At 36.2% G+C, this 24,522-nt stretch overlaps 1 protein-coding gene across 7 annotated transcripts; it reads right to left on the reverse strand.

Annotated features, from left to right (window-relative positions):
• Positions 1 to 11,523: 11,523 nt before the first annotated feature.
• LOC147394300 (uncharacterized) lies at positions 11,524 to 18,340 on the reverse strand. 7 transcript variants are annotated; one of them, XM_086454702.1, is made up of 7 exons: positions 17,657 to 18,340; positions 14,186 to 14,279; positions 13,403 to 14,041; positions 13,180 to 13,243; positions 12,608 to 13,050; positions 12,322 to 12,459; positions 11,524 to 12,220 (listed from the first exon to the last, which is right to left on the reverse strand). In XM_086454702.1, the coding sequence occupies exons 5-7, from the start codon at positions 12,628 to 12,630 to the stop codon at positions 11,932 to 11,934; spliced, it is 450 nt and encodes a 149-aa protein (XP_086310828.1). In that variant the 5' UTR covers positions 12,631 to 13,050; positions 13,180 to 13,243; positions 13,403 to 14,041; positions 14,186 to 14,279; positions 17,657 to 18,340; the 3' UTR covers positions 11,524 to 11,931. The 7 variants fall into 7 exon arrangements, 5 of the variants coding, with proteins under 5 accessions (XP_086310828.1, XP_086310827.1, XP_086310825.1 ...); XM_086454701.1 differs by lacking the exon at positions 17,657 to 18,340 and having other exon boundaries at positions 12,608 to 12,698; positions 12,887 to 13,050; positions 14,186 to 14,697; XR_015181769.1 differs by lacking the exons at positions 13,180 to 13,243; positions 17,657 to 18,340 and having other exon boundaries at positions 12,608 to 12,698; positions 12,887 to 13,050; positions 14,186 to 14,701.
• Between the last annotated feature and the right edge of the window lie 6,182 nt (positions 18,341 to 24,522).

Here is a 24,522-nt window from a genome sequence, read left to right on the forward strand (position 1 = left end):
GACTTCAAGATCATGATGGAATCGAATTACCAGAATCAACCAACCTTGACCAAATCAAACGATACTACATTTAAGGAGGCCATCTTTGGCCGAATCAATTTTCCTACTACCTAGTTCATTATCTCCTTTCTCAATCCCTTTGCAGCTTGTTCAAAAAGAGAAAAATTATGCCTTTTACTTCTTAGCCTGATTACCTAACCCAGGGGAGGAAAAAATCTGAACTACGTTTTGGTCTGATCTCAAAAATTTGGGGTACGCAGGCAACCTGAGAAGTTATTTCAGGCCCGACCACATCAAAATAAAAAAATAGATTCCCCGATAAAGAAAAAATCTAAAAGGAAAAGAAAAAGAAATATCTTCAAAATGGGGAAGAAAATTCAAAGCAAAATAAAAAATGCCACACAAGGGGCATTTGGGTTTTTGAGCCTCAAAATCCCTTTCATTTTATGCCTAGTCCCAAGCCTACCTATAAAAGTCCTCCTAAGTACCGTGTGAAAAGGTCAAGGAGGTAGTAGAACATGATCAGACAGTAATTCTAAAAGGTCAGAGGAGAAGAAAAAGATAAAAAAAAATGATGAAGCCTGCTAAGTTGAAAACTCGAAAAAGGCGACTTAGACAAAAATTAAGGCAAGCTCGCAAGGTTGAAAATTTGAAAGGACAACTTTGGCAACAATCAGAGCTAGGAAAAAAGAAAAAATTGTAAGCTCGCTAGATCGAAAACCTAAAAAGGCGATCTAGGCAAAAGCTAGAGCATGCTCGCTAGATTGAAAACCTGAATAGGCAATCTAAGCAAAACTTAGAGCTATCAAAAAATAAAAGAAAATCTCCGTTGAGTTGAGAAGCTGAAAAGGTAGCCCGTGTCGAAATATCAGAAATCCGAATGATCAAGTTTCAATATCCAGTTTGAACCAAATATAGACTCAGTGGATACTAGTATCTCGTCTATGATTGATCTGAAGAGTTTCATGTCCCTAAGCGAACCGACGGGGAGAAAGAACAAATTCTATGATGAATTTCAGAAAGAAATATTTTGTTCCAATTTCTTTGAGCCTGACTCAAAATCTTCAATATAAAAAGTCAAAATTAAAAGTTAAAACTTTATTGCGCTTGCGGTAATCAAGGATTTCAAACTTTCATAAAAAGGGCACTTCCTTTTTCTAAAGAGTACAGTTTCCCCCCTAGTTACACTAGGGGCATTTATTTTCAAATTATATTCGATTATCCCCAGTGCAATGTTCCTTCTCAAACTAAGGGCATTTTTGTTCTAATGCCTGGTCAATTTCAACCCCAAAGGATAAGGTTAACTTTGAGTTAAAGGTTACCCTCTTGATAGCAATTTTAAAAACTCCTCAGATTCAAAGAGAGTTAAAATGTTTATCGGACCTTCATAAAACCCAACTTTTTATTAAAAAAAAAATCAAATGCGAGGTTAATCCCCCGTTTGTTCCCCAAAAAATTAGTTCATTACTCTTTCACTCCAAGTAGGTAGAGTAGAACTTCCAAAAAAAAAAAATTAGTTCATTACTCTTTCACCCTGGGCAGGTAGAGTAGGACTCCCAAAAAAATTAGTTCATTACTCTTTCATTCCGAGTAGGTAAAGTAGAACTTCCAAAAGAAAATTAGTTCATTACTCTTTCACCCTGAGCAGGTAGAGTAGGACTCCCAAAAAAATTAGTTCATTACTCTTTCACTCCGAGTAGGTAGAGTAGAACTTCTCAAAATAATTAGTTCATTACTCTTTCACCCTGGGCAGGTAGAGTAGGATTCCCAAAAAAATTAGTTCATTACTCTTTCACTCCGAGTAGGTAGAGTAGAACTTCCAAAAAAAAATTAGTTCATTACTCTTTCACCCTGGGCATGTAGAGTAGGACTCCCAAAAAAATTAGTTCATTACTCTTTCACTCCAAGTAGGTAGAGTAGAACTTCCAAAAAAAAAAAAAAATTAGTTCATTACTCTTTCACCCTAGGTAGGTAGAGTAGGACTCCCAAAAAAATTAGTTCATTACTCTTTCACTCCGAGTAGGTAGAGTAGAACTTCCAAAAATAATTAGTTCATTACTCTTTCACCCTGGGCAGGTAGAGTAGGACTCCCAAAACAATTAGTTCATTACTCTTTCACTCCGAGTAGGTAGAGTGGAACTTCCCAAAATAATGAATAATTAGTTCATTACTCTTTCACTCCGAGCAGGTAGAGTAGAACTTCCCAAAATAATTAGTTCATTACTCTTTCACCCTGGGCAGGTAGAGTAGGACTCTCAAAAAGCTTAGTTCATTACTCTTTCACTCCGAGTAGGTAGAGTAGAACTTTCCCAAAAAAAAAAAATTAGTTCATTACTCTTTCACCCTGGGCAGGTAGAGTAGGACTCCTAAAAAATTAGTTCATTACTCTTTCACTCCGAGTACGTAGTGTAGAACTTCCCAAAAAAATTATTTCATTACTCTTTCACCCTGGGCAGGTAGAGTAGGACTCCCAAAAAGCTTAGTTCATTACTCTTTCACTCCGAGTAGGTAGAGTAGAACTTTCCAAAAAAAAAAAAATTAGTTCATTACTCTTTCACCCTGAGCAGGTAGAGTAGGACTCCCAAAAAAATTAGTTCATTACTCTTTCACTCCGAGTAGGTAGAGTAGAACTTCCCCAAAAAATTAGTTCATTACTTTTTCACCCTGGGCAGGTAGAGTAGGATTTTCAAAAAATTAGTTTATTACTCGTTCACTTAGGGTATGTAGAGGAAGACATTCAAATTTTGCTCAGATTATGCTTACTTTGCTCAAATTATGCTCAGATTATGCTTAGTTTTTTTTCTCAATTTTTACTCAATTTCACACAGTGCACACACTTGCACATTTGTACTTATCAGTCAAGGAGAATTTTTTAAAATTCAAGGATCTGACACTGTCAGTGAGAGTTCACGCTGAAAGACCTGACAACCTTTTAATTCGGGGAGAGCTTTACCCTCAAGGATCCGAACACCCCGACGAATTGCTAAATCAGGCTGTAAAATGGACTGTCACTAGCTTTGGCATTCGGATATCGCACTATCTACCAAAATAGATTTGCTATCTAGTTTGCTTCAACCCTCTGCCAAAGAGGGGCATCTGTAGACACCCCATTTTTGCATCCGCCTGATTAATCAACTCGTCAACCCGATCGCAATGATTCCCAATGATGGATGTGTATTCCATTACTTTATTTTGTTACCAGATGTGTTTCAGAAATCCGGATGAGGTATCTCGAACTAACAAAACTGTAGAAACCACGCTACGCTAGGAAAATACGGCTCTAGAAACATAAAAATCATCATCTTGCAGATCAAAAAGAAGCTTCACGATAAAAATCACTAAAAATGACCAAATTACCAAAATACCCCTAACTTCAAAACAACCCTAGAGCCTATGTTACGCTTAGGAAAACTCTCTCAAATACATAAAACAACAAATCGAAATCAAATAAATCATTTCACCAATTTTAACAGAATTCGACAAAATTATGAAAGTGCCCCTCAAAAAGTTCACAACCATTTCACACAAAAATTTTCATAAATGAAACAAACTAATATTTCCATTGAATTCCTTACGAAAAATCGATTCTAAAACATCTTAGAACATTAAAAACCGACTTAAAACGTGAAAAGTCCTCTCCGGGGGTAAAACGATAATTTCACAATTTTCATAATTAAGAATTTCGAAATTAATAAATAAAATATTAAATAATTAAAGTGAAACATTAATGAAATTAATTTAAAATTTTGAATTAAAAAAATCGATCAATCGGACTTTCAAGTAAAATTGTTGAGGGTTCGTGAGATATTTCTTTAAGGACCCCTCCATTTGGGGGTCCAAAGAATCAAAGATATAATAGAGAGGGGTTCTCCAAAAATTTAAAGTCAATCAAGCAAGACTAAAGTCAAGATATTAAAGTCAATCAAATAAGACTAAAGTCAAAATTAAAGTCAATTAAGTAAGACTAAAGTCAATCTCATAAGACTAAAGTCAAAACCCTAAATCAAAACCCTAATCTAAACTAATCAAGTCAATCTCATAAGACTAAAGTCAAAACCCTAACCTTAATCTAAACTAATCAAGTCAATCTCATAAGACTAAAGTCAAATCCCTAAAGATTAAGTCCATCTCATGAGACCAAAGTCTAAACCCTAATTGAAACCCTAAAAAGAAACCCTAATCAAACCTTAATGCTTCTAAAAACTTTATAAATAGGAGCCTCCACACCCTATTTTCGTATCAAATCATAAACCCTAAGAGAAGTAGGTCTAGAAGCTCCCTTAGCCCCCCATAAACCCTAGTTTTGGAGTCCCAACTCCTTACCTAACATCCCTCCTTCAATTTTAGTCTAGAAAACACCTAAAATCCCTCCAAAAATACCCCCAAATCCGCAACAAACTTGAAGAGTTCAGATCCAAAAACAAGGAGATACCTTGATCTAGGAGATCTGAAGTCAAATCCGGAGACAGAACGAAGCAAGGGAGTACAGTACAAGGAGCTCTTTTTGTCAGATCTGAGGGAACAAAATCCTTGCTATCGGAAAGGTATGTAATTTTTTTTATTTTTATCTAGGTTTTTAGCAATGTGATATATTTGGGAAGTTAGTAGAGACCGGCTTTGGCCGGGCGGGGTTGGTGCCTAACACCTTCCAACCCCGTAACATGATCCCCGAATTCAAATTTTTGTGGTAGATTAGTTCTTTTTATCCATGTTAGAGTCAGTTTGGTTCCTAGACCACAATAACTAGGTGGCGACTCCCAAACCTCAAGAGTCAAAAGCGGATCTGCGCACCCCGCGGATCGAGGGCGCTTTCAAGGGCTTGGACCTATATTCAGTTGGTTGACATATATTTCAAACCAACTATGAGGTTGTGGGGATCAATTCTTACTTAACCACCACACATGATGGTTATATGTTTTTTTCTGATTTCTCCATCAATGGTCTGATCTACAAAGAAAAATTATGGAAAATAAGTATATGTACCCTAAGCTCAAGGTTTCAACTTTGGTACTTCACACTAAAAAGATAAACTATTTTTCATGTCCATACAGAGGAATCCTCGTTCATTTATGTCCTCAATTAAAATTAATATCATGGAGCATAATTAAAAGCAATCAATCCATCACCATGTGGTTCAAGAAAATAAATGAATCTTCATAAATTTTAAAATTATAAAGGAAAAAAAAAAATCCATCTTGTTTTTGTTTTCTAGTTGGCAAGCCCGGATTGAATCCAGAGCACATAAACCAACTGAACAATAATCTCGATCCCAATAAACGTTTATTATAATCAACCAACTACCATGTTCAGAAATGTTCAAGATTGAAATCAATTAACCCCAAAAAACCCAAATCCAAAATACGAGAATGGTGACAATTAGAAATAAGAAATCCATCTAAAAAAACTTATTTTCCTTTCTTGTGGTATTTATAAGTTTCCAAGATTATTGAAGACACTTATTAAGCAAAACCCAAAGCTTCGATACCAAATCAGTAATCTATTTTATAAAGTAAAACCCAAATATCTAAATTACAAATTCTCAAATCAACAATCTATTTTATTAAACAAAACACAAATCTTTGATACCAAACCAACAATCTATTTTATTAAACAAAACCCAAATCTTTGATACCAAACCAACAATCTTTGATACCAAATCAGTAAACTCTCAACTCAAATTTCCAACCACCAAACACTCATAAACCTCTAAAATCTATAGAAAAGAAATTCTAACCCAAATCAACAAACACATTTTTAAGCACAACCTAAATTACCAAACACAATTTTGGGAAAAACCTAAATCACATCAACTGATACAGAAACAAATAAATCTAAATAAAATGACTAAATTTCAAAACTTTCAAGAGCAAATGCAGCAAACCCAGACCATCAAAATGGGGAGAGAGAGAAAAAAACCATAATATTTGTTAATAATATTGGTTTTTTGAAAAAAATCAGAGAATGAGAAAGAGAGAGAGTATACCTTAGTTCGTCTCCTAGTCGAGCTCGTCTCTAGTCGAGTTCTTCTCCTAGTAGAGGTTGCCGCCTTCGTCCTTTCTCTAGGTTTCTTCTTCGTCTTCTTCGTCCCTTCTCTAGGGTTTCATCGTATCTTATAACTTGGGTGTAACTACTAATAGTTGGCCTGCCAATATCAAATTTTTTTGGAAATTTTGAGAATGTAGAGGACAAATTTGGAATTGAAATTTTGTTCCCTTCCCTTCCCTCATCGCCACTCCGATTTTGGGGGGAACAAAATTCTACCAATTTCCCCTTCCCTTCCCTCCATTTTTCTTCTCTTCCCTCCTCACTTAACAATCCAAACAGTAGAAAAGAAGAGAAAATTGCAAATTTTCCCTTCCCTTCCCTCCCCTTCCCTCAATCCAAACACAGTGTTAAGGTTTGGGAGTCGCCACCTAGTTATTATGGTCTAGGAACCGATGAATGACTCTAAATAGATAAGAACTAATCTAGAACAGAAAAGCTGAATTCGGGGATCATGTTACGGGGTTGGAAGGTGTTAGTACCAACCCCGCCCGGCCAAAGCCGGTCTCTATTAACTTCCCAAATAAATTACATTGCTAAAAACCTATATAAAAATAAATAAATAAAAAAGTTATACCTTTCCAATAGCAAGGACTTTGTTCCCTCAGATCCGACAAAAATAGCTCTTTGTACCGTACTCCCTTATTTCGTTCTGTCTCCGGATTTGATTTCGGATCTCCGAGGTAAGGTATCTCCTTATATTTTTTATCTGGAATCTTCAAGTTTATTATGGATTTTGAAGCATTTTTGGAGGGCTTTTAGGTGTTCTTTAGGCTAAAATCGAAGGAGGGATGTTAGGTAAGAAGTTGGGGCTCCAAAACTAGGGTTTATGGGAGACTAGGGGGGCTTTTAGACCTACTTCTCTTAGGGTTTCTCATTTGATACGAAAATAGGGTGTGAGCACCTCTATTTATAGATTTTTTTAGGGGTTGATTTTGATAGAGTTAGTGTTTAATTAGAGCTCTTTTAATTAGAGTTGTGTTTTAGTTAGACTTATTTTAGGTAGAATTGTGTTTTAATTAGAATTGTTTTAGGTAGAATTGTGTTTTAATTAGAACTCTATTAGATTGTGTTATTATTTAATTAGAACTCTATTATGACTTTTGGTCTTATTTGATTGACTTTTAATATTTTGACTTTAGTCTTAATTGATTGACTTTTAATATCTTGACTTCAGTCTTGCTTAATTGACTTTAATTTTGACTTCAGTCTTGCTTGATTGACTTTAATACCTTGACCTTAGTCTTGCTTGATTGACTTTAAATTTTTGGAGAAGCCTCCTCTATTATTTCTTTAATTCTTTGGACCCCCAAATGGAGGGGTCCTTAAAGAAATATCTCACGAACCATCAACAATTTTGCCTGAGAACCCGATTGATCGATTTCTTTGTTTCAAATTTTTAAATTAATTTCATTAATGTTTCACTTTAATTATTTAATGTTTTATTTATTAATTTCAAATTTTTTTATAATAAAAATTGTGAAATTACCGTTTTGCCTCCGGAGAGGACGTTTCATGTTTTAAGTCAATTTTTAATGTTCTAGGATGTTTTAGAATCGATTTTTCGTAAGGAATTCAATGGAAATATTAGTTTGTGTCATTTATAAAATTTTTTGTGTGAAATGGTCATGAACTTTATGATGGGCATTTTCGTAATTTTGTCGAATTCTGTTAAAATTGGCGAAATGATTTATTTGATTTTGATTTATTATTTTATGTGTTTGAGAGAGTTTTCCTAAGCGTAACATAGGCTCTAGGGTTGTTTTGATATTAGGAGTATTTTGGTAATTTGGTAGTTTTTTAGTGATTTTTATCGTGAAGCTTCTTTTTGTCTGAAAGATGATGATTTCTATGTTTCTGGGATCGTATTTTTCTTGCGTAGCGTGGTTTCTAATATTTTGTCAGTTCGAGATACCTCATCCGGATTTCTGAAACACATCAGGTAACAAAATAAAGCAATGGAATACACATCCATCATTGGGAATCATTGCAATCGGGTTGACGAGTTGATTAATCAGGCAAGTGCAAAAAATAAGGAGTCTACAGTGGGAGTCATTTCATGCACCCCAAATCGAAAAAGATTAAGCTCGGGAATCCAATACCCCAACATAGCCTCAATCAAACCCTATTGCAATGAAACCTTAGGCAAAGAGTGGGTGAACCCCAACTTGTTCAAGTACCATCGAGCTCTATCATCATTGTCCATGCTATCTATCCAACTACTCAAGAAAGAATCAACAATGCCATACCTTTTCAAGTTGGGAAGAGTAGATGACACCTCCATTGAGCTTGAGAAGAAGCTTTCAGGGAAGAAGAAGAGTAAAAATCGATCAAAAGGGAAAAAGGGAAGTAAAAAGGTGAAAGTGAGATGTTAGGGCAAAATGAAGGCTTAAGTAAATCATTCTAGTCCATGCCCAAAACACGGATGCAATCAAAGGTAGCTTATCCGTGCCGACAACACGATGAAGCAAAATATGACTCATCCGTGCCTAAGGCACGAATAAAACATAAAGAACCCTATCCGTGCTCCTAACACGGACGAAAATTGAAAAAAAAACCATCCGTGCTGGGAACACGGACCAGAACATTTTTCAGCCTTAGGGCCTGGGCCATTTGAAATTCTGATAATTTTGGATTACATAATGATTATCTCAGGGCTCAAACACATAAAAACGATAGAAATTCCTACATGCTCGATAAACGTGTTCAAAACTCCCAAAAACTCTCAAAATATATATCAGGCACGTAGGAACTCGTCAAAATCATATCAGGCCAAATCAGACCTCGAAGGACCACCTCACTCACCGTGAAACCTAAATGACTCATACCACTCAAGAACACATTTGAAGGGTCCTTTGGATCGTAATCATACCCTTTACCCGACTGTACACTCACCAACATTCAAGAGGACTCAGAAGCCCCAATGATCGATATCTCACCCAAGAAGTTCAAATAAATTGCACATGTAGTCATGAAAATACAAAAAATGCAAGGAATAATGAGCATATATACAGAAAAGTTGTAATGTTTGCATACAATATCCGAAAGTCTAATACAGAAACATCTAATGTTTTGCAAGGTACATAAAAACAAAATCAGATAGAAGGAAGAGCATCGTCCTGAGCGCTTTGAGTCTCTGAGATAGCTCCAGAAGAAGATCCAACCACTGCACCAGAGCCAGACACCCCGGAAGAAGGTAGACCGTGCATCCGTAGTCGTCCCTCCGAATCCGTGAAGAAAAGCTCAGCGTCTAGGGCAGCATCCTACTCTGTAGTCCCCGCAAGATCAGCACCCAGAACGGAGGGTCCAGTAGAGGGGGAGGCCTGAAAATAAAAAAACATGGTAGATTAAAATACAGGCAGTGATATATACAGAATATGCACGAAAATGGACAGTTAAAATGTAAATACTTACCCTGGGAGGTGTCGGAGGCCGTGAAATCGCCTCGAGCCGTTTTCTACCAAATTGGTGGATATGGGTCCGATTGATAAATTGGGGATTTTGAAAGATAAGGCGCCGCCACCTAGTTTAGGTCTAGGAACCATAAATAACTCCAAAATGAATTGATCGATCCACGAATCAGAGAAATGGGTAAGGGGTCAGATTACGGGTTTCGGAAGGTGTTAGGCACCGAACCAGCTCGATCGAAATGATCGGTCTCTACTACAATCCAAACTATGCTACGGTCAATGAATAGAGACTAAAGTCAAGAGTATGGTCCAATCATCATCAAATTATATCGAATGTGCTAAACGAATCTCAATGCCAATATTTTCTCAAATATCACATAATTTCTCGAATTCCGCATAAAATTGAAAATATTTGAAAAAGCCTTCCATAATCCATGATATAAAGTTAACTGTAAATCCCCATGCAAATATTTTTCGAATCAATAACAATAGAAGTCTACGAAACTTTTCTAAATTTAAAATTATAAATGTAAAATTTCCACATTGGTAACTTATGAGATTTCTAAATTAGGGATATGAACCCTTCTAAATTAGAAATTTACAAAACAATGAGTTACCAAATTAGAAGTTTACAAAAATAATTTTTCAAAATAGAAAATTACTAAAGAACATGAGATTTTCCAATTAGTAAATTACAAACCCACATGGAACTTCTAGACGATAGAGTACAAAACTACTGAGTTGGATAATTACCAAAAACGTGAAATTTCTAAATATGGACTTGCTTACAATTGCAAGATATGAAAAAATTTCAGTAGAAAGCACCAAATATTAACCCCCCACAAGATGGAAATTTGTGATCATGAACTTTCCAAAATATAGAATATGAATATGGAATCTTCGCGATAGAATATTGCAAATTTGAGTAGAAAATTTTAACACACGCGCAATTCATGAATTTTCTAAATATTGAAATTCCTAAATCAGCAAATCACTCACATAGGCGAAAACCCAAAATCATCAAGAGAGGTATATATGCATGCCAACTTTCAAATATACAAAAGTTCATTTGGAATGTTCATCAATTTCACGAATAATTTATCGCATAGCATCATTCATCACAATCCATCAATTTAAATTTAAACATGAAAACTATCGAAAGGATCCAAAGCACCCTTATTGCCGAAAGGGTTCAAATGAGCACAATTTCATCATACGAAAATCGACTTAATCGTGGTGATCATGAATAATATATATAATTCCTAATCCTATTAATATGAGAAAAACTAATAAAAGAACAACAACTTCCTATACCCTAATCTTCATGATGATCATTATTCTAAAACAATGGTAAACTCTAATATGATATAAAATAAAATAAAAAAAGATAAATGAGGAAGAGTGAAGTATAAGGAGAAGGAGAAGAGAGAAAAAAAACAAAATACACCAAACTTACCTCAATGGTGGAGTGGTGGTTGACTGTGGTTCCTTCAAACAAAGCTCTGAATAATGTGGAGATGCTGACAAAGGCAGGGAGGACGTTTATTGCTGCTATGGAGAACGTCAAAGAGAAGTGAGAAGTAAGCAATGGCTGTGTCCCAAAACCCTTATGAGAAGAGAAGAAAAGTGAGGAAGAAGATTGTGTTGCTGGGTTGTTTAAGAGGTAGAAGGCAATGCTATTGCAATGGGGGTGCTGTATTGATAATGAAAAAGGTGGGAAGAGACAAAGATGTAGTGAGATACATTGGGCAATGTCTTGGGACGTTAGTGGTTATTCAGTGAAGATTAGCGAGAGTGTTTGTGGCCGTTGTAACGAGGCTGCTAAATGAGAGTTGAAATGGCTGTGGGTTGAAGAACAAAAGGAGAAGAAAGATGTTTAGAATGCTGTAGAACAGAAAGGAAGAAAGGAAAATAAGAGATGGGGGTGTTGCTGCTGTTGAAAAGAGGAGTGGAGGACATGGGGTTGCTGTGGGGTGTTGGAAAGAGAAGTAAAGGACGTGAGGTTGTTGTGGGGTATTGGAACGAAGAGAAGAGAGGTTGTTGTACGTTTGGGGCTATGATCAATGGTACACTATGTGAAAAAGGCTCATATTTGACGGTCTTAGCCCGTCAAATTTTGAGAAATTTGACGGACCCTCCCGTCAAATATGCCCGTCAAATATTCTCTTGTAGAATTTTTTTTTTGACGGCCCTGGACTATCAAATTATTGGAGAATGGACTTTAAAAAAATAAAAAAAAATCCATAGAGTATGACCGTCAAATTTGGAGGTTTAACAAACAATAACACGGTCCTCTAATTCACCAATCACAATGAACGAAATAATATAAAAAAAAATCAGAAAAAGAACAAACAAAAGATCGAAAATTAATAAACATGTACACCTCTTTATTAAAATCGAAAATTCTGTCGAAGCAACAAATAACTGACAATAAAGCAGTATATGATATATATACAGCTATTTATGTCACACTCCTAATTTAATTTAGAACACAAAACACAAACAATTGACGATACCAAGAACAAGGATGGAGTATCCAACAATATGGTGGTAAAAATTCCAGTAAATCTTGTACTTGTGCTCCTTCTTTGGCCTTAGGAACAATGCGAAAATCTGCAGTTGAGACACCCTTGATGATTGAATCATAGTAAGCAGGCATGTGGATACTCAGCAAATCATGCCAATCAGTCACTGTATTGTTCTCATTGATGCCCTTAATTGTGCCACCGTCACCCACGAAGTGCTTTGCACAAGCTGCAACCTTTGTCCTACACATAATTAAACAAAAGTCGACTTTTATCTTTATCGATGAAGAGTTACAGAAACAGAAAGACATGGGCTTCAAAGGAAAGAGAAGTAAAATCTTTACCTTCCACCAACGTAAGGGACTCCCTTTTGAGAACCAGGCGGGACATCTCCCTGTAATCCGGGTATAATTTCTGTCATTGCTTGGACAATCATGTGGTCCTCACTATAACTCTCATAATACCGACCCCATCTTGGATCTCTGCAAACCGGTATATAAAGTCAAAAACATTACAACTCAAGAAACAGAAAAAGAAAAAGCTCACAACCTCAAAATTGCTTATCCCAACTAAAACTAATTCAAATACATTAAGAATTAAAGCAATTTCATGTCAAATTTGGTTATTTACCGCAATACATGGGGCAAAAGCATATTGGATTCCTGTAGCTCTAACTTCAAGAGCAGTAGCAGCACCGATTCTCTTCACAAGTTGTGGATCCCTATATGATGGGAAGTTTGTTATTAATAGTCGATAAAAGCGCAAATCTTTTTTCAGTTTATTATTTTTATCACTTAAGGTAGGATAAAAGAAACAATAGGAAATCCAAATTTCATTCAGATATTCAATTAAGCTAACTTGTACTATAATAAGAGTTTTCATGTAATGGGGTATTAATTAGTTGCTTGCCTTGTACATCCAAGTCCAACATGGTGGGGGAATACCGTCGCTTTGTACACATTGTTGTGTCCATGAACCGCATCAACTCCATAGATCATTGGAATCCCAAGACGGCTAGATAGAGAAGCATTCTGATAATCATTCACCATCTTAACCCAATCCTCTGCAGTGGCCTGAGGACAAAAACCAATGATATAGGAACACTGTAACTAACTAATCTCCTTTCCGTAAAAAATTGGGAACCCGTGTTGCTTGCTTTAGAACAATAAATATTAAAAAAATATATGGACAGCAAGCACTACTTGAACTTTGACTACGTGTGCGTGCGACTTTGGGTGACTCCCGATCCACAACGCTGTCCCGTTCCTATGATGACAATGATTGGACTTAAAACACATCGGGGATTGACAATCCGATTAGGAATTCGGAAATCTAGGTTTTAAAACCATACGATTCAGATTTCAGAAGTTTAAGAACTAAGAAAAAGAGAATCATCACACGAAGTTTAAGTTTTAAGATGTGTACCTGAGGCACGACAAGTCGTTAAATAAGCTTCATCGTTGCAAAAACAAATCGGTTCATTTGAAGTCCAATTGTAGCCACAATGTCCTCTAGATTCGATGCAATCCCTAGAAAATGTTTTGTTCATGAACATCACTAATAGCACCATTAATTGAACAAGTAAAATTGGGGTCTGGTGGTGCAGCTATAGCTATATTCGGGCACCCATAGAACAGAGTAAGGTTTTGATCACTTGATGGGTAATCAAAGAGAGTAAAATTGAGACTAGTGTTTAAGGATTTTTGTGGACAAATACCATGGAAGAAATCTGTTCGAGCAATTTTGAGAAATTGGGTGTCGTTATCGATTGATAAAACATGGAATATTTCTGAAGATATCTGTATCGAAGTAGTGTTTATTCCTTCAGTGCAATTGAGTTGAAAACCAGGTTGGCCACAATAAGATGGTCTGTTGTTTCCCCAGAAAGGATAGGTGGCTGTGATGTTTCCACATTGAAATGGTAGTTTTCTTTCTTCATACATATTGGCTTGGCAGGGTAAGAGCTGTTCCTTTCTTCCTTCCAGTCAGTGAGCAGGTGGGAAACATGATACAATTCATCTCTTGAATGGCAGTCTGGCATATAGGGCACTGATCTGTTGCTTGCTTTTAGTAAGTGACGAATGGTATAAGTGACGAATGGTATAAGTGACGAATAAAGTAGCAAAATTCTAACATTTTCAATTATAAAAATCCGAATAGAAACAAAGCTGAAACGAAAACAAATTAATAAAAAAGATTCAAAATTACTTGGCATCAATAAATGGATCATTGACTGCTACCACTTCAATATCATCCCTAGCTGTTGCTACACGTAAGACCAACCTTCCAATACGACCAAAACCTGCATGATATAAAAAATTTATCTTAGAAATTTAAATTGAAGATTGGAAAAAAAAAACAAATATTTTATGCTCTTAGGATTTCAAATAAGATGCATGATTTCAATGCGATGTTTTGAGATAAACCAACTCCTAGATCTTTTTTTATTACTACTAGGATCAAAAGGTGTCATAGCTAGATCACAATTAAATAGTTCAAAGTTCTTAATGTAATGTGACTGAGTTAGTGTTATCCTCAATAGGATTTGTTGTCATAAGTTGTAAGAATAAACCTAAAAATTATGGGATTTTTGTGACAGCATGGGCTATTGGAACCCATATTCAATGGGGTGTAATCTAATTCCTAGTTGTTCCCACTTGGAAGAAATAAGAAATAGAGAATCAAACTTTGCATTCGTTATTATAACTTAATTTTGAATATATCAAAACTTTATAAAATACACCTATTTGACCTAGTTCATGTGTTGTTCAAGTCTTTTTTATGAGGATTTATAGTCCCACATTGCCTGCAAAGGAAGCACTCAAAAGTGTGAGCTTTATAAGCCATTTAAGTGAGTGTCTTGACAAGCTCTAGACAAGTGGTGTAGAGAGAGTGAGAGACCACAAGCATGCTTGCAGGCTATGCAACACCACGCCAGGCTTGGGTATGGGCACTTGTGCAGACTATGGGGTTGTAGGGCCATATGTGGGATGTACAATATAATAAATTCTTCTTAAGTCCTTTATAGAACTGTAAGAAGTCGACGACTTTGGGGAGTGTTTTATAGTTATTATCTAATGTGGAAGGTGTGCTGCAATTTGTCCCAAATCTCTTTCTGAAAAAGGGTAATGGTTTGCCGTTGTTCTACCTAACCTTCTGGCTCTACTTGATCTATATAGTCAGAGAACACAAGAATTGCTAACAGATCTTGTTACAACTCTCGTAAGTTTCCATCGCTTCCCTATCATTTTTTGTATAACTTTCAAATGCTACCACAGTTTAGTTAGCAACTTCTCTAAAATCATATTGGTGTCAAGCTTATCAAAAGCATGAGGTGTAACTTTTGTTTGGCAAAGCTTTTTTTTCTTAAAATTTATATACTTGATACCTTTATATTTATTATAGTTTTAGATAATGTTATTGAAAAAAAAATTTTGGAATACATTTCTGACTGTAAATTCATCTATTGCATGGGTTTTTGTCTTTTAGAAACTTGTTGTATTTCAAGTTTGAGATTGTGAAAATCTTAGAAAAAAAAATTGTAAGTAATAACTTTCTTATTAATTTTGGAGTATTTGTTGCTACAGAAGGTGGTAAAAAATATAAGAAAATGATTAAGAGTATCTTAATAGGTATGGAAAAGTTGATTTTAAAAGAAAAGAAACAAACAATAGGAGGAATTGAATGGTCTGGATGAAGTTTGGGTTCTTCTTTAAAAAATAATCCACATAAAAACAAGGATTTTGGGATATTTAATTTTTAAAAGGGATTGTATAAGTGTTAGTTTTTAGTTTTGGGGCTTTAGTTGACTAACTTTAGAAGAAAAGAACTAATAAAGAGAGCAAAAAATGATCGTATTATGCAGGGGACACTCGAAGCATCGCCTTTCGTTGCCTAGGCCCTCACCTTTTGGTGCCTTTGTATTTCAGCACCTAAAGGAGGCGAAGTGACTTGGCCTTGCTTGACAACGCCGAGTGCCTAATGGAGAGCCTAGAGAAGGCAAGGCGATTTGGCCCCACATCGCAATGCCGAGCACCTAGTAAAGCACCATTTGCGCCTTCTATAACACTGATTGGTTGAACTGTAAATATCCCTTGAACCCCAAGAAAAGGAACACTAGGACGCTAACATCATCATACCCCTTGAAAAAGCCTATTACAAGATTGTCCATAAATGATTATATTAATTTTTCCTATTTTGTAATCTTAATAATATTGCTATTTTCTAGTAGTGTAATCAACATCTAAGGCTTCTAGGAGTCGTGTCAAACATAATGTACCCATGTCAACATCAATAAAAGTGTTCTATCCTTTTCACATAGGTTGAAAGTAATTGATTAAGGAGGTTCCAATATCCTTGGAGCCTTATTGATCCTCGGAATTTTTTTGTTTTTATCCTTGTTTTCTGTGTATCCAGTTTTTAATCATAGCTATTTACAAAGATAAGTTCTAAAAGTTTGCTTAGAGTAGCAAGGAAGCAAATGACATGTTGACCAATTGATACAAAGTACAAAGCATTCCTTTATGCAATCTAGATAGGAAATGGCAAAGCCAATAGACTGTTCTCTAAACTGTAGGTGGACAGATGGATTGTTTCTGGTTAGGAGAGGTGATGCATCCACTTCTCTTTTTTATGTTAAAAAAAAAGGTTGATTGATCTACCTAGCCCTGGGAATGGTTTTCTGACTCAAAAAGGGAAACTGTCATAGTGGGCTCTTTCATTGTATACCATTGGATTGTTCAGCTGTGGATAGATTAATACAAGGAAGAAAGAAAGATATTGGAACCTGTTGGGTGTAAGAACTTCAGTTATAAAAAGTTACACTGGATGTTGTCTATTTTTATACAATTTGACATTTAAAAACAGAAAATTTGTACTATAATCATCACCATCTAAGCCTTATCCCACATAATGGAACCGGCAACATGAATACTATTTTGCCATTCAACTATACATAATAGAGCTATATTATGTCAAGGCAGCATATATTCAGATCTTATTCCATTCTCACAATCATTTTGTGTTTTCCTCTCAAATTTTGAGTCTTTAATTTGCATCAAAGCACTCCTCAGTTCACGTCACCTTATGTTGGTTGTTTTTCTTGACGTATTTTTTACCCATTAGGAACCTCGAATTTATGAGCCTCAATGTATCCTTTTGGGTTGCCTTGGATCCTAACCAATACACCCCCACACACATACCACTCATTCATTTTATGACCTAGCTAGCCATGTCTATTAGCATAATGGACCATTGCATTTGAATCGACACAATTCCTTTCTTTGTGCTTGGTTTTATTCAAGAAATTTAGTCCAAATCATCACATTGTTTAAGGCTTGATTGCACATTGGACAAGTGAGACTGAATCAATCCAACACATACTAATGGTCAATTAATCAATCAATCTAATCATGAACAAAACAATCATGGTTAGTTCTTGAACCATATAATCCATCATGGAAGCAATCCATCTATTACTGATCCCATATAACTTGATGGTTAGTTCTAAGTTTTTATCTTCAGGTAGCTATTAAATGCTAATTCTTCCATTAAAAAAAACAGACTATCTTGTTAAACAACAGAAGATACATTTCTGGTTCGAAGAGAACAACGTTTAATTCAATTAACTAGCAGTAGCAGAAAGTAATCAAGAAAGCAACTGAACTTGCGCTAACTCACATACAAGTCCTTCAACCAGATTCCCTCTGCGCATATATCAGTACCCAAAGCTAAAAATACAAAGGCCTAGTTTGAACTGTGGCTTAGCTGTCGAAGTACAATCATGTTCCCCTACTCCTATCCTACATTTGCAATGTGGAGCTGGTGGTGGACTAGCTTTACTGGAAGAGAAAGAGAAAGAGAAACAGTAACAGTAACACTAACAGACACAGAGAGAGAGAGAGAGAGGTATAGAGAAACAGTAAAAAACGTGGTCCACGGGCCGCGGAATTTGGGTTTTAAAACTCGACGGGCCAGGCCCAACAAATTTTTTTATGAAAATTTGCGTTTTTCACGTAGTGGTAGAGATTGTAGATTAATGGAGAAGAAGAGGGGGATGATGGGGACTTTTGGATAGGGGCTGTAATCAATGGTGGGTGTGGTCGGTTAATGGAGAAGAGGATAAGACAGCAAAAGGGGCTGTAATAGACGGTGAAGTTGCTGGTTTTTATGGAGAAGAAGATGGGAAAATAAGGGAGAAGAAGATGGGGCAGCAAGAGAGAAGAATGAGTAGAGGTTGATCGTTTTTATGGAGAAGAAGATGGAAAAATAAGGGAGAAGAAGATGGGGCAGCAAGAGAGAGGAATGAGTAGAGGGGAAAGAGAGAGAGAGCAGAGATGAACGTGATGAAGAGAGGAAGTCAGTGAGGGAGTTGAGATGAACGTGGTGAAGAGAGGAAGTCAGTGAGGGAGTTGAGAGAGCAGCCACGTTTCAGTCCACAGGGCAGCCCCTACGTAGGAGAAGAAGTTTTTGTTTTTTGTTTTTTCCTTTTTTTTCTTCTTCTTTTTTCCTTCTTTTGTGGCTGCCCCTTCTCAAGAATGTCAACCTTTCTTGTTTCTTCCAAAATGTCAGCCCCCTTTGATGGGTTCCAAAACCATCCCTTAAGAGAACATAGGATTCTCCTTTTATAGAGTTCACTTTCTATTTTACTTTTTTCTTCAACTTTCTCTTTCTTTCCTTTTTGATGCTTGCATTTAATTTCTTTTCTTTTTTTTTATTTTATTTACTTCTTCTTTGACCGAACCAATAGAGAGAATATCTCTTTTTTAAAGTTTAGAAAGAATGGGACCATGATCCCACGCTTCGCAATACGTGGCACATTGGTGGATCATCGTTGATTGAATTTTGATTTTTAATTTTGGTTGATGGATTAAGTCATAAGTTTAATTTCAGTTTGGTTTTAATTTGATAGATTAATTGTGTTTCACTTTTCGATCTCGATTGGTTGATTAAATTAAGATTTTAGTTCGATTGGTTAATTATGTTTTGATTTGAATATTGATTGGTCGATTGCGTTTTATTTAAGCTTGAATTTTTATTATTTAATTTGTTGATTGGCTTTAGTTGGGTTTTGATAGAATTTTAATTCGGATTGGTTAATTGATTTTTAATTTGATTTTAAAATTTATTTTTGATTTAATTTTGAATTTTAATTTAAATTTCAAGTTGATCTTAAATTTTAAGTTGTCGATTAAATTCTAATTTTAGTTTAATGGTTATTTTCAATTTGAATTTTTTTTTATTTAATTGTAAATTTTAATTGATTTAAATTTTAAATTTTAATTTAATTTTGATTATTCGAGATTTTTATTGAATTCTTTTTCATTCTTTAATTGTATTTTCTTAAGCGTCAGGGTTTCTAAGAGTCGGACATCGAGGGGCATCACGGTCATTTTGCGATTTTTCATAAATTTCTCTGATTTCATCGATTTGGGTCCCGTTAGACTCAAAATTATGTTTTGAATACAACGGAGGTACTTTCGAGATTTTTCGAAGGTCCGAAATTCATGAGGGGTATTTTCGTCATTTTATCAATTTTTGATGAATTTCGACGTGAAGCTTCTTTCAGTCGCAACGTGATTATTTCTAAGTCTTGAGGTCCTGTTTTCCTAGCATAGCGAGGTCTCTAAGTTATCCAAATGTGTAACGAACCTAAGCATACATGCTAGGTTACGTGTACGGTGTAGCGATCCTAAGCGTACGTAATTCTATGTCGCGTGGCAAAGAGAAAGAATAAAATAAAATTAGAAAGTAGAAGAAATTAGAAGGAGACTTCTCACAAACTTTTGAGTTTTTTTGCGCTCATCATTAGGAATCCACAGCAATCGGGTGACGGATCACCAAGTCAGGCAGATACAAAAATGGAGTGTCTACAGGCCACGCAGAGGTGTTCGCTCCGTCCCGGCGTTGATAATAATCCTAAGAAAACCACAAGAAAATCTATCAGAACAGATGAAAAATAGGCTACAGTCTACACATGAATAAGAAAAAGAAGCAAACAAATGTCACACCATCTCAGCCTGGAAACGGGACTCTCGCAAGGCCATCTCCAGCTCCTGGATACGGGCCGCCTGCGCCTCTATGCGAGCCTCCTGCTCCTCGAGCCCAGCAGCCTGCTCCTCCACCTCTACCCTAGAGGCTCTCCACATGTTCTCCATCTCCACTGCCCTCGCTGCCTGAGCCTCAATAACATCATAGCCCTCGCGGAGACGACGAAGATCATCGACCTAAAGGCAAAAATAACAAACAAGTGAGAGTGATGAGGAACTAAGAGTTCTACATGAAAGAGACAAGGATGAAACATATACCGTGATAGCATGCTCCTGCAGCAAGACCCCTCCTATCTCTGTGATCCCGGCCCGGGCGGTGACAGCAGGCATAATGCACCCAATAGAGGCCTCTCGGAACCATGCTTGGTAGTCACCCCCTCTCACCCAAATACTCATCCACCGTCATTGCACCCGAGATAGGCTCAGGTGGAGCAACAGGGATGCGAAGGCTCCAGTCGTGCTGGAAAAACAAGCGCTCCCCCAGATAAAATGTATATCTCTGCTCGTCGATAAAGTAGGGGTAGCACTGTCTGCTGGTGTTACGCCTGTAGGCATTCCTCACCTCTTGTCTCCCGCTGACAGTACGGGGTCGCAAAATAACAGAAAATATCTGCAAGAGAGATAGTCAGATAGTCAAATAACGAGTACAGATAACTTCAAGGCCAAACGAAGGGGAAAAGGTTAGATCACTCACGTCTCGAAGCCAGCACCGATCAATGTGGGCCCGGGCACTCCTAGGGCTGCTCCTAATAGCCCTGGTGTCTCTTGTAGCTCAAAAGGTGCCTAATGGATAGCCCTCATCAGGGTGGCGACGAGTGGGCAGGTAAAATGGAAAGTACACATGAACAAAAATCTGGAAGAAAAAGCGTAAAGTGTCAGACAATGAATGAGAGGTCGAGAAGAAAACTGAGAAAGAATAAGACTGAGATCCATTTACCTCAACAAAGTGCCAAAAAATCGAGTGGAGATGCCAGCTCCACGAGGCGCAGTGATGCCCTCCACCACTCAGTCAAGCCCCACCAAGATAGTACCATATTGTAGACACCCCATTTTTGCATTCGCCTGATTAATCAACTCGTCAACCCGATCGCAATGATTCCCAATGATGGATGTGTATTCCATTGCTTTATTTTGTTACCAGATGTGTTTCAAAAATCCGGATGAGGTATCTCGAACTGACAAAACCTTAGAAACCACGCTACGCTAGGAAAATACGACTCCAGAAACATAGAAATCATCATCTTGTACCAAAAAGAAGCTTCACGATAAAAATCACTAAAAATGACCAAATAACCAAAATACCCCTAACATCAAAACAACCCTAGAGCCTACGTTATGATTAGAAAAACTCATTAAAACACATAAAATAACAAATCGAAACCAAATAAATCATTTCGCCAATTTTCATAGAATTCGACAAAATTACGAAAATGCCCCTCATAAAATTCATGACCATTTCACACAAAAAATTTCCTAAATGACACAAACCAATATTTCCATTGAATTCCTTACGAAAAATCGATTCTAAAACATCCTGGAACATAAAAAATCGACTTAAAAAGTGAAAAGTCCTCTCCGGGGGTAAAACGGTAATTTCACAATTTTCATAATTAAAATTTTCAAAATTAATAAATAAAACATTAAATAATTAAAGTGAAACATTGATGAAATTAATTTAAAATTTTGAATTAAAAAAATCGATCAATCGGGCTTTCAAGTAAAATTGTTGAGGGTTCGTGAGATATTTCTTTAAGGACCCCTCCATTTGGGGTCCAAAGAATTAAAGATATTTTAGAGGGGGTTCTCCCAAAATTAAAAGACAATCACGCAAGACTAAGGTCAAGGTATTAAAGTCAAAATTAAAGTCAATTAAGCAAGACTGAAGTTAAGATATTAAAAGTCAATCAATTAAGACTAAAGTCAAAACATTAAAAGTCAATCAAATAAGACCAAAAGACATAATAGAGTTCTAATTAAATAATAACTTAATCTAATAGAGTTCTAACTTAAAAATAATTCTACCTAAAATAATTCTAATTAAAACACAATTCTACCTAAAACAAGTCTAACTAAAACACAACTCTAATTAAAAGAACTCTAATTAAATACTAACTCTATCCAAATCAGCCCTTAAAAACATCTATAAATAGAGGTGCTCACACCCTATTTTCGTATCAAATCATAAACCCTAAGAGAAGTAGGTCTAAAAGCCCCCTAGCCTCCCATAAACCCTAATTTTGGAGCCCCAACTCCTTACCTAACATCCTTCCTTCGATTTTAGCATAAGAAATGCCTAAAAGCCTTCCAAAAAATCCCAAAATCCACAACAAACTTGAAGAGTTCAGATCCAAAAATAAGGAGATACCTTGCCTCGGAGATCCGAAATCAAATCCAGAGACAGAACGAAGAAGGGAGTACGGTACAAGGAGCTATTTTTTGTCAGATCTGAGGGAACAAAATCCTTGCTATCGGAAAGGTATGAAATTTTTTTATTTTTATTTTTATCTAGGTTTTTAGCAATGTGATTTCTTTGGAAAGTTAGTAGAGACCGGCTTTGGCCGGGCGGGGTTAGTGCCTAACACCTTCCAACCCCGTAACGTGATCCCCGGACTCTTTTTCTCTTTCGTAGATTAATTTCCCTTTTTTACAGTCAGTTTGGTTCCTAGACCTTAACAACTAGGTGGCGACTCCCAAACTTCAAGGGTCAAAAGCGGATCTGCGCACCCCGCGGATCGATGGCACTTTCAGTAGAGACTCCACTGGGGACTATTGAGGATCAAACTTGAAAAACCCCAAGTATGGGAGCATTGCCAAGATGACCTAGTTTTTTTTATATTATTTAGTTGGATTTATTTTATTTATTTTTTCTGTTTGTTTATTTTTTTGTTTTGATTGTAGATGATTTTGGGTATTGCATTTTTTTTTCCAATTAAGGATCACTTTTTGATGACCCCTAAATAATGAAAGATTCAAATTGACATATGAAATGATGGAATGATGAAGGTTGGGACAGTAATGTTCAAACGTTTTTACAAAATATTTTAGTGAGAATTAAGTCTGGGAACCTATTAATAAAACGTAGATCTCATCGAGTAGATTAATTTAGAACTTGAGTTCACTCAATTTCGTTATCGGAAGCCTTAGATATCATCGATGCAAGTTCAATCTGTAAATCTGGAATTGTTGTTGAATGAAAGTTGGGACAGCAATGTTAAAACTTTTTTATAGAATATTCTAGTGAGAATTAAGTCTGGGAACCTATTAATAAAATGTAGATCTCATTGAGTAGATTAATTTAGAACCTGAGTTCACTCAATTTCATTATCGGAAGCCTTAGATATCATCGATGCAAGTTCAATCTGTAAATCTGGAATTGTTGCTGAATGAAGGTTGGGACAGCAATGTTAAAACGTTTTCACAGAATATTCTAGTGAGAATTAAGTCTGGGAACCTATTAATAAAACGTAGATCTCATCGAGTAGATTAATTTAGAACCTGAGTTCACTCAATTTCATTATAAGAAGCCTTAGATATCATCGATGTAAGTTTAATCTGTAAATCTGGAATTGTTACTGAATGAAGGTTGGGACAGCAATGTTAAAACGTTTTAAGAAAATATTCTAGTAAGAATTAAGTCTGGGAACCTATTAGTAAAACGTATATCTCATCGAGTAGATTAATTTAGGACCTGAGTTCACTCAATTTCGTTATCAGAAGCCTTAGATATTATCGATGCAAGTTCAATCTGTAAATCTAGAATTGTTTCTGAATGAAGGTTGGGACAGCAACGTTAAAACGTTTTTACAGAACATTCTGGTGAGAATTAAGTCTAGGCACCTTTAATAAAATGTAGATCTCATCGGGTAGATTAATTTAGAACTTGAGTTCACTCGATTTCGTTATCGGGAACCTTAGATATCATCAATGTAAGTTCGGATTGTATTTTCCAAATTCATAGAAAATCCGAATTTATCTAATGTTAGCACAATTAATGTTCCTGAGAGTGAGCTCATCTCAACCATTGTCATTCTATCATCAATGTAACATCTATTGGAATCTCGATTTATTTTGGATCACCCAAAAGTAACCCTTGATTAGACCATAGACAACAAATTGTGGGCCTTTTTAATGTTAAATCAGATTAATTATTATTTGTGTTATATGCCCATATAATGTGCCATGATCTCTACAGATATATTTGTGAAGTGTTTGCTTTCATCTTAATTTCGATGTGATGGGTTTTATATTATTTTCTTGATCAATATTCATTTGATATCCATACGTGATGACATAATCTGGCTTATGGGCCCATGTGTTTGAAAAAGGCCCCGGGCACACCCCACCCTGTTTTGCGCACACCACATGCACGTTTATTATTTTACTCACGTACACGTCCCATATAGCCAATGTGGCACTAGTGCGTGACCCGGTCTCTTCAAAGATGCGACGTCATTCATGAAAACCACAACTCCAGTCACGTACCTTAGGGTATATCAA

The sequence above is a fragment of the Akebia trifoliata genome, chromosome 9 (assembly GCF_017979445.1).
Source record: "Akebia trifoliata isolate Shusen 1 chromosome 9, ASM1797944v1, whole genome shotgun sequence".
In the NCBI taxonomy this organism is placed as follows: Eukaryota; Viridiplantae; Streptophyta; class Magnoliopsida; order Ranunculales; family Lardizabalaceae; genus Akebia; species Akebia trifoliata.

What these genes read in the sequence shown, in the direction of transcription:
- LOC147394300 (XM_086454702.1), bottom strand. Translation starts at nt 12,630, where the DNA reads ATGCTTTTGCCCCATGTATTGCG. An exon ending in CTTTTGCCCCATGTATTGCG is followed by an intron (nt 12,460 to 12,607) that starts GTAAATAACCAA and finishes ACCGGTTTGCAG; the next exon opens with AGATCCAAGATGGGGTCGGT. An exon ending in GTCCCTTACGTTGGTGGAAG is followed by an intron (nt 12,221 to 12,321) that starts GTAAAGATTTTA and finishes AATTATGTGTAG; the next exon opens with GACAAAGGTTGCAGCTTGTG.